We start from the raw sequence: 10,276 nt of genomic DNA, 5'->3' as shown, positions 1-10,276 counted from the left end.
TGAGGAGCTCAGAACCTGTGAACTCTGAATCCATCAGTGTGTGTTTCTACAGTCTCTGAATAATCTACAGACACGTTTTTATTTGGAGCTATTTTCAGCCACAGGTTAAAAACGTGACAGCAGTTCACAGTGAGGTCTGTGGTTTACTCATCTTTATTTAACCTCTGAGCACCACAGAGGGAGGAAGTGTTTGATTTAAACCACAGAGTACACCGACATGCTGGATAACACCGCCCTCTAGAGGTGAACTGATGCAACTGTAGCATTAAATGACAGTGTGGTGAAACATCTGGGGCCAGATGGACAGTTTCAATGGACAAAAAATAATCCCACAACAGGAATCGACAGTAATGCTCAACGGGTCGCCATTGGCAACCATTTTGAGAAACTGGGAACCAATTCTTGGCATTTGGTTGCCATCTTTCCCAGGCATTCCATCATCACTGAACTCATGTTCACGTTAAAGGCTGCAGTTTATGTTGCTGTTAATCTGCACTGTCAGTGTTTCTAGTTAAAGTATATTAAATATGAAAGTAGGAAAAGTTTCCCAGCAGTGGTGATCCATCGTATTGATGTTATTTCCTTATTCCCTCTCTGATGATTTGTCTCCACCTAAAACAAATCTGCTCATGCTCAACGTAGCTAAACATTTTTATCTTAAAAAACCTTTGTGGTCTACATGATGTGTTTTCTCTGTTTACTGTGACCTGACAGGGCTGGAGGAAGTGTAAAAAGTACTAATACCACTCTGTGAAAATTCTCTACTATGAGTAAAAGTGAAAGTCAGAACCTTATTTAAGTAAAATATGTCATCAGCTAAATGTACCTAAAGTTATAAATAAAGTAAATGTCAGTTTGTTGCAGTAAAATGTTTCTTTTTATTAATATTATTATATTATAAAGTTTTATTTTACTTTATTTTGATATGTAATTTTAACCCAAACCCATATTAACTTATTTCTGAGTTTGACTTAAAATCAAATGTCACAAAAATGATCTGAACCTTGTTGACTACTGTGAACTGTAAACTCGCACAGATGTAAAACTCTAAAGGGAAACTCATGACAATTGATCACGTGACCTCTTCATATGTCATTTGTTTTGTTTGTAAATAAAAAGTGACGTCTTTCAGGGAACTGACGGGACAACAACAACTTTACACAGCTGCGAAACCAGCAAATTAATTACACTATTTTTACAGTTTGACACAAAGCGGTGTGTCACTCACAGCACAGTTTAACCCAGGTACGCCTCACCTGTTCTCCTCTGTATCCGCTGTCAGTTCCGGTGACGTCAGCTATATTAGTTCAGTTTTATCTCGTTGTCCCGCTGCTGCCGTGTTCGGCAATCCTCCCAGAAAGTGGCGTAGAGCCTAAAATGTCTGTTCATGATCAGGAAATATCTCCCCGGATAAAAAACACACAAGCTAACGGCGAGCTGGCAAGCTAGCAGTTAGCGGTTAGCAGTTAGCATTGAAGCACCACTTCACGTTAAATCCGGTTATTTTACCGGATGTTTGTTTTATAAAAACATCCCGCAGCAGGTAAACACCGAATAACGTTAATTTGATCATCAGCTTTTCTTCTAAAGACAAACTTTATTTAAAAAACTATAAAGTATAATCCACCTCGTTAATGTCCCCGCTGTACGGCCCCCTTTAAATCAGACTGTGATGACCGGGAGATATCAGCCAATCAGGACAAAGGTGCTCTGGCAAGCAGCCAATCAAATTGCAGCGGGTCAAAGGTTAATCACCACCACGTCTCTGAGCATGCGCAGTGTTGTTTAAGTGCCCTTGCTTGCGAGCCTCTTGAGCCAAACACGATTAAAACCATTTAACATCCACAATATTATAATTTAAACACTGATTTTAAATAATATGAAACTACAGTTTTATATTTTAACCTCTGACTTAACACTATGGAGCCTAATAATGATAAATAACACCAGCAACGAATCCAGAATTATATTTATTTCTAGTAGTAACTAAGTACATTTACTCAAGACTTAAGTACAATTTTGAGGCCCTTGTATTTGAGTGTTCTTGTTTCACTACTTTATCCCTCTAATACACAATATTTCAGGAATGGTAAATATATAAAAAAAATTTTTTTACTCCAGTACATTTAGTTACTTTAAAAATTCAGATTACTGAAACAGAATATAATAAATAATAAATGATGATGTGTTATTACAGATGAATCTACCCTCTATTGTTCTGCAGAATACTAGAGTACTTTTACTTTTGGTACTTTATGTTGATGCTAATACTTTTCCACATTTACTTAAATAAGATTTTGCAGGCAAAGTTTTACCTGATGAGCTTCTTCTATCTCCAGTGCGTCTCTCCTCTCTTGCCTCTAGATATTCCCTCCCTGCACCTGACTACAAGAACCTGAAGGTGTGATGAGCCTCTGCAGTTACAATCTTTAAAACTGTGTCAAGATCATAAATGTAGTATAAACTATCACAGATTTGTGTAATAATAACAAACAACATGACACCAGAAACCCAAAATAAGAGTTTAATTGTAGTTCATTTACAAAATACAAGAAATACATTTAAAAAGTTGTCCAGAGTTCAAACAAAAGGAGCCGCAGTAGAAATGATAGAAAATGTTGCTGAGCTTTTGTTTGGTTTTACACTGTTTTATTTATATTGACAAAACATCTAAAACATTTTTAGCTTCAGTCTGTGTGGACTTCAGCTTTTATTGTGAAGGAGCACAAACAGGAACATGATCTTCTCTTGTTGTAATGACATGAAGACAAACAAAGACACACAGATTTGATCTGATTTAAAGGAACAGTTTGACAGTCGTTGAGATTTAAATGAGAGGATTTGATCCCACTCTCTCACTCTCGTGTCTGTGTGGTGCAGGCGTAGCTGGTGCCAGCAGCTGGTTAGCTTAGCTTAGCATACAGACAGGAAACAGTGAGTGTGGCTCTGTCCAAAGGCAACAAGATCCATCTCCAAGCTTCTCTAACGCTCACTGATAGATATATTGCCTGTAAACAGAGCCAGGCTAGCTGTTTCTACCTGTTTCCAGTCTTTATGCTAAGCTAAGCTAACTGGTTTCTGGGTGGAGTTTGAGTTGGGTTTATCTTATCTAACTCTGTCCTCCACCAACAGAGGGATAAACAAACTGTTCCTTTAACAGATTAGGGAGGAGATGTTGTATAAAATGTGTGTGTGTGTTTGTGTTTGTGTGTATGTGTGTGTGTGTGTGTTAGTCCTCCCAGGCGAAGTCGAACGGCTGGAAGTCGTCTCTCAGTTGTTTGCAGCTCTCCTCCTCCTCCTCTCTGCTCTGTTTACACTCCCTCCAGTCGGCTCGAGTCGGGATGTTCAGCACCGCCTCGCTGGCCAGCACCTCCCTGAATGGAGACATATATTATATATGCTGTATGTTTTATATATGTTTTCTTTTTTTTAAAACATATTTTATTAGCATATTTTCATTAGCATCTGTCAAAAAACATTTAGTGACACCTGTTTTTCCAACAACGAATAATGAATGTAAATAAAATAAATACGTATGTATAATCATTTAAAGGGGACAGTGTGCATGTACAGGCCACTGCAGTATGTTTTCAAAGTTCTGTCAGAATTTAGGGCTCTGAACAGGCTCTTTACATCACTGATCAGTGCTCACGTGTGTGCGCTTGTGTGAGACCGTGAGACATGGGCACCGCGTTCATGTGTGTTCACATGCATTCGCTAGTCCGTGAGCGCAGTGCCCAGAGAGGCAGTCAGAGCTACAGGCTACAGTGAGGCTAAAAACAGAGTTCAAATGAGGTTTTTCCAAACAACTTTTTATGTCGGGGCTTCAGGACACTTGGATCACTACGGACGAGCAGTATGGAGATATTTTGTGGTTTCAATTATGTGTTTTTGGACGTTTGAATCTGGGGCGCCGTCAGCCTCCATTAGGTGGAGTTGTGTTGCTACCTCCTCTCCCCTTGGATCTCTGCAAGTGATGTGAGGACTCTAAAACTTCACCTGAGCCTCCCTCGGCATATGGGTGAGTAGATAATGGCTGAATTTACATTTTTGGGTGCACTATCCCTTTAACTCCAAGATCTGTTTCCATATTTGGAGGTGTATCTGAAGCTAGGAGGTCATACAGAAACAAAATATGCCGTCTTGTCATGTTTGTCACAGGTAAAGGTTATCAATTCCCAATGGGGGTGGGGCATCTGGGGAAGACATTTAAGATTCTTTTTTTCTTATGATCGTCAACTGAAGGTCAGAGTTTTATTCAAACTTTTAAAGCTTCAGTGTGTCAGATTTTGGAGGATTCAGTGGTGAGGATTGTTCATTTATCTTTGCCTGCAGAGTTCTTTTTTTTTTTTTTTTTTAAGATATTTTTAACGTCATTTTTAACCTTTATTTGATAGGACAGTCAAGCGTGAAGGGCGGAGAGAGAGAGAGAGGGAGTGACATGCAGCAAAGGGCCACAGGCTGGAGTCGAACCCGGGCCGCTGCGGCAACAGCCTTGTACATGGGGCGCCTGCTCTACCACTAAGCCACCGACGCCCCGCCTGCAGAGTTCTGACAGTGGGAGCAAAAAAGTTTTCTTAACTCTTCATTTTAATGTTTAAGATTGCTTCTTTTTTTTTTCATACAATTGTAGGCTGAAGTTTAAACGTCTGAATCATTCATCACTGATGATGTAAAGATTCATTTATAGACTGTTTCACCTTCCAAACTGCAGAGGGAAATGTTTCTGGATGCGGTAATAGAGTTTGTCCCCTGAATCCAACTCCACGTAGAAGTACGGAGTCCCTGGAGGAGCAATCTGACAACACACACACACACACACACAAAAGCAGGTTTCATATTTAAGCTGAATATGAGAAAAACATTTCTAAACCTTGAGATTAAAAACAAACTTCTTTGTCACAGTGGGACTAACACACCCAGATCATGTGACTCCTGCATGTATACAGTCAATCAGAGCCAAACTGGCCGAGGCGCTCTGAGCATGCTCCACAGTTTCCGCCCTGGGCTTTGACCCAGAAGTCCAATAGCATTAAATGTGTAAGAGAAGAAGAAGCCGGTAACAACATGGAGAAATCTACATCCAGAGCCGTGACTTTTTGGACGGACCAAATGTACAGAGCTGTAAAGTTGTCCACCATGGTACCAGTTAGCTGCTAGCTAACCGTAGCTAACTTGTTTGTCCATTGTTTGGTCTGTGACGTAATAGGTCAACAGGAAAAAGGTCCAATACTAACAAGCTGAAAGGGGGCATATCTCCACCTATCGTAGAGGAGTCGCACATACTTGGCTCAATAAATGGATTCCCCTCCCGTGCTTGTATACTGGGACAAGGACAGTAGGCCAGTTAGATGTCCTCGTCCAGCTGGGACTGGAGTGTGTGTGTGTGGGTGTGTGTGTGTGTGTGTGTGGGTGTGTGTACCTGTTTGAGGTCGGTGTGTTGAGGGATCTCCATCAGCTCCATCTGTTGTTCCTGAGCCTGGACCATGAACGCCTCCTTGATGTCCTCTGTGGCACAGCGGTCCAACGGCACCGGGACCACCTGAACAAAGAGGTTCATCCAACACTCCACTGAGTCATCAGTGACAAACAGGGGGTGGACGAAATAATAGAAACACCCACCAGATGTGTCAACATCCCTAAAAAACTGTTCAAAAATCTAACACTTTATCTTTTTTTTTTTTTTTTTAAGATTATTTTTTTGGGCTTTTTTTGCCTTTAATATACAGGACAGTGTGAAATGGAGAGACAGAGAGAGTGGGGGGCTGACATGCAGCAAAGGGTTGCAAGCCGGAGTCGAACTCGCAACCACTGCAGCGAGGCATCACCTCTATACATGGGGCGCCGGCACTATCCACTAAGCTACCGACGCCCCACACTTTATCTTTTTGGCAAAGTTTTTATTTTTTACAAATTTGTTGTTATTAATGATAGTAAATTGAATTCTCTGAGTTTTGAACTGAACTGAAACGTCTGTGTGTCATATTTAATCCCTTGTTGTGTGTGTGTGTGTGTGTGTGTGTGTGTGTGTGCACCTGTAGCTGCAGGTGCTGGCTCCTGTAATTCCTCTCAAACAGCACGCAGCGCTCTCCTCTGCTCTTGTAGAAGCTCCTGAGCGCCGACTTGTACTTCTCCATCTCCTCCACCACCTCTGAGCTCAGCTCCACCACAGACTGGTAGTGACCGATGGGGAGGATCAGCAGGTGCTGAGGAGTCAGGCCGCCTTTAGCCAGAGCCAGGTAACACTGGGAGAATAAACCACAGTGGTAAGTAACGGCTGCATCAGTCAGGCTGTATATTCCTGATGATCGTTGGTGTGAACTCACGTGTGATCCGATGCTGATGACCAGGTGTTTCTCCACCTGAGGACTCGCCAGACAGAACCAGCAGGGACCAGACGGCTGAGCTACAACACAGTGAACATGACTCAACATTAAAACCCTCGAAGACATTAATAAAATATACTTATAGCCTTCCGACACCATCCACTATTAGCAGAGTTGTATTAGTGTTTTAAAGTGTCAGCAGCTCCTCCGTTCTCTCTGCTTAATGCAAATGCATATATACAAGAGATATATTCAGTTCTCCTGGAGCGCTTGGACTCACGGTGTCTGCGGGGCTGTTTAGGTTGTCCCTGATGACGTCCGTCTCCCTCCTCATGCTGCTGGTCTCGTCCTCGTCCGTCTCCGTCCGAGTGTCTCTTCCTGCCGCGGCCTCGGAAACCTCCGCCCTGCTTCTGGCTCAGGTCGAAGAAAAACTGATGGGACGGCTCCTGGAAGAAACGACAGGAAGGACAGAGAGAGGCTGAGTTTTTCAAAATAAAATTACATCACATGGAGCACCTGTAACACCTGGAGCTCAGGTTTTTAAAATGAGTCGCTTAAATTACTTTTAAATCAAAGTTTCTCAGCAGCAGCCACAATGAGAGCTGGCTGAAACTAATGTGCTAAAAAAAGAAGCTTCAGTGCTTCCTTTCCTTATCTCCTTCAGCTTAGGAAAGGAAAGGTGAGTTTATTGGTATTGCACCTTTAAGAGACAATTTAAAGGGACTTTCATGATGTGAAGAAAAACAACATTTACAAACATCATAAAGGACAGTAAAATCTATTAAAATAGAATCACAGAAGACAAAAAAATAACCACAAAACCATTATTGTGCAGTGATAAGTTGCCCTGAATGGAACACACACACACACACACACACACACACACACACTCTCTGTACCTCCTCCTCTGTGGCGTTGAAACTCGTCTTCAGTTTGTCCGTCTTGTCTTTTGCAGAGGATCTGTACGGGTTCTCTGTGACGTCCTGCGGCTGCTTCACCAGCTCTGTGGGATCCATCGTCTTCATGGGGATGATGTTGAAGGCGTACAGATACTGCATCAGACAGACAGACAGACAGACAGACAGACAGACAGAGATGTGAAGGAGTCAGACATTAAAGACAATGATGTCCAGTGACAGTGTGAGTCATACAGAATCTAAAAACGTGTGTATCACATCTGTGTGTTCAGATTAGATTCGATTCATGATTCAGGAGACACACACACCTTCTTCTTGGCGGGGTTGTTGACGGTTGCCAGGGCGATGAAGCGACTGACGTGCTGCGCATTTTCCTGGAGGACGACATGATTCCTGAAACACATGAACAGCAGCGTTAACACATGAACAGTGTAACAGGACTGGGACGTCAGTAAGAAGTTTGGAGGAAGATTTAAAACACATGACTGAAGTTAAAGAACCAAACCATGTAAAAATACTTCAGTAAAAGTTCTGCTTTAAAATGTTAAAGTAAGAAATGATGAGTAAAGTGTTATCAGGAGCAGAGGTGCTGATCCTACCTGTACGGGAGTCTCTCATAGTGAGCGCCCTCCAGTGCAGCGAAGTGATATCGTGGTTTCAGTTTGTCGGCGAGGTTGGCGACGGAGCTGCTCCCACACAACTTTGTGTTCACTTCCTGTCACACACGACACACATGGAAACAACAGCAGAGTGTCAGAGGTCATTATTTGGACCTTAATCTAACTTCATGATCCATGCAGTCGCTGCTCTGGAGTCTTCCTCAGCAGTTTAAGTCTGACAAGCCGTTACAGAAAAGTCGACGTTCATATGTCAAGTTCTGGTTTAATTTCCCGACATGAATCATTTTCATTCCACTTTGTTTCACTCCAGATTTTCCCCTGTTCGTCCACAGTTTGAGGAGCACGTCTCTGATGAGAACATGAGTTGTTTTGTCACTGACGGGCTCAGATTGTTATTCTAAATGTGTGACATGAGTCAGATCTTTTTTGTTCCACCACAAACAGCCCTGACGTCACCGTCACCAACTCCTTCACTAACACCAGTGTGTGTATATTGAGGACGTGTTACCGAGGTGTTTCCGTATTGCGACACTCCTCGGGGCCACTGTGACGTCAGCAGGATGTCGACCCCTCTGAACTTGGAGCTGCTGGTCAGCGGGGCCACGAGGGCCGACAGGTCTTTGGACGTGAAGCAGTGAGCGGGGGCCGGCTCCTGCAGGGCCTCTCTGCCGCTGACGTAGGCGATCTGTAACCCCGACACGCCCGTGAACACACCGCGACGACCTTAAACACACACATATTAACATGTTTAATGATGGGAGCGTTACCGTAGAAACCAAAGCTCTCTGAGTGGAGTCTCACCCAGATACGTGATGTTCTCAGCCAGCTCGCAGCCGTCAGCGCTGGGGAAACTCTTCACCGTCTCCTGGCTCGCTGCGCCGAGGATGTAGGTGTGGATGGGAGCTGAGGAGGCACAAAGGAGACTTCAGTTAGAGAAGGAAACAAGGTGTTTGTGTTTTAATTAAAGGAATCAGTCTTCTGGGTTTAACTAAAGAACTGACAGAGATCTGAGAGGTGATGAGATGCTGCTGAAGCTGCAGATACTTTCACTGCTCACTGACTTTTTTAAGATTTCATTTTTGTATCATTAAATTTAAGATAAGGGGAAGTAAAGCAGTAAAGTTCACGGCAAAAGGAAATGATTTAACTGAATTAGATGTTTTACATGTTTTAAAGTTTGTTTTCTCTTCAGCTGATGGACCATTCTGACACATGCAGCTGTGTTTAAAGGACAGTGTGTCAGATTTAGGCCCCGATCACACATTTATACTGCAAACACAACGCTGCAGGTCGCAGCAGGACGGGAAGGGGAATTAAAACACAATCAAAATGCAGAGAGTCTGCTCAGCTTTGAGTTTCTGAGTTCCAGTTAAAGTTCACACAGGTGTGAAACAGGTGTGATCCAGATGTTCGCACCTTTCTTGGCTCCAGTTTTGTACTGCTGCCACTCGGCCTCAGCCTCCGGGGTCGTCCCGAAAAACTCTCCGACACACAGCAGCAGCTGAGACAAGACAAACATCACTGATGAGCCACGACTTCATGATGATGATGACGACAACATGAAACATGAGCAGCTGGAGAACATCAGGATCATTTACTGAAAACTGAAAAAAAGACGTCAGATTTTAACTGAGTTGAAATCTCACATCAAACTGTCCCGTCTTCTTCTGGATGGTCTGGACTCGGTTGAACAGAGCGTTCAGTCGGCCTTCTACATCTCCACACGCCAGACTGCAAACACACATACACACAGACTTTAATGTATGTCTCTATAGCAACAGCAGAACACGGGACTGAAACAGGAAGGACAATGAAAACATATGTCGTCGCTCTGCTCGCCAGAAATACAGCAAATGTTCCTTTAACCCTCTGAAACTTGGAGCGACGTCACTTGTCTTGTGCTGCTTTGTGACACCTTTCACAAGTATTTAAACCTTTGACGTCTGAGCTCACTGGTGTGATTTATTACACACACGGGGGGGGGGGGGTAACAAGCAACTTGTTCCACAAATTCCACAAAAATTAATAGATTTAGAAAATTATTTTAAAAAGCTAGGGGGAAACTATATTCATAAATATCATTATTATATATTTAAAATTATATTCCAGAATTATTATTATGAATTATTATTTCGTGGCAATTTTTTCTGTTTTTGTGGTAAAAAAAATTTTTTCTATTTTTTGTGGTAATTTTTTTTCTGTTTTTTGTGGTATTTTTTTCTGAGTTAAGAGAGCAATAGAACAACAGACACAAAAATTAATAGATTTAGAAAATTATTTTAAAATAGCTTGGGGGAAACTATATTCATAAATATCATTATTATATATTTAAAATTACATTCCAGAATTATTAATATGAATTATTATTTCGTGGCATTTTTTTTTCTTTCTGTTTTTCGTGGTCATTTTTTTT

The 10,276-nt window shown here is 42.2% G+C and overlaps 1 protein-coding gene across 1 annotated transcript in view; it reads right to left on the bottom strand.

Moving 5' to 3' along the window:
* Positions 1-2,516: 2,516 nt before the first annotated feature.
* cwf19l1 (CWF19 like cell cycle control factor 1) overlaps positions 2,517-10,276 on the bottom strand; it is a 10,147-nt gene continuing 2,387 nt past the window's right edge. The window contains exons 2-14 of the mRNA XM_050035927.1: positions 9,510-9,594; positions 9,280-9,364; positions 8,665-8,766; positions 8,372-8,586; positions 7,843-7,958; positions 7,552-7,636; positions 7,226-7,378; positions 6,607-6,772; positions 6,327-6,406; positions 6,036-6,245; positions 5,423-5,542; positions 4,701-4,798; positions 2,517-3,374 (exon numbers count right to left, since the gene is read on the bottom strand). Of these exons, the coding sequence (XP_049891884.1) occupies positions 3,230-3,374; positions 4,701-4,798; positions 5,423-5,542; positions 6,036-6,245; positions 6,327-6,406; positions 6,607-6,772; positions 7,226-7,378; positions 7,552-7,636; positions 7,843-7,958; positions 8,372-8,586; positions 8,665-8,766; positions 9,280-9,364; positions 9,510-9,594 (1,660 nt within the window). The 3' untranslated portion in view covers positions 2,517-3,229. The remainder of the gene's footprint in view (positions 3,375-4,700; positions 4,799-5,422; positions 5,543-6,035; positions 6,246-6,326; positions 6,407-6,606; positions 6,773-7,225; positions 7,379-7,551; positions 7,637-7,842; positions 7,959-8,371; positions 8,587-8,664; positions 8,767-9,279; positions 9,365-9,509; positions 9,595-10,276) is intronic.

The sequence above is a fragment of the Epinephelus moara genome, chromosome 23 (assembly GCF_006386435.1).
Source record: "Epinephelus moara isolate mb chromosome 23, YSFRI_EMoa_1.0, whole genome shotgun sequence".
Lineage (NCBI taxonomy): Eukaryota > Metazoa > Chordata > Actinopteri > Perciformes > Serranidae > Epinephelus > Epinephelus moara.
Note: the sequence above shows the minus strand (reverse complement) of the source record. Positions and strands in the feature narration are given on the sequence as shown.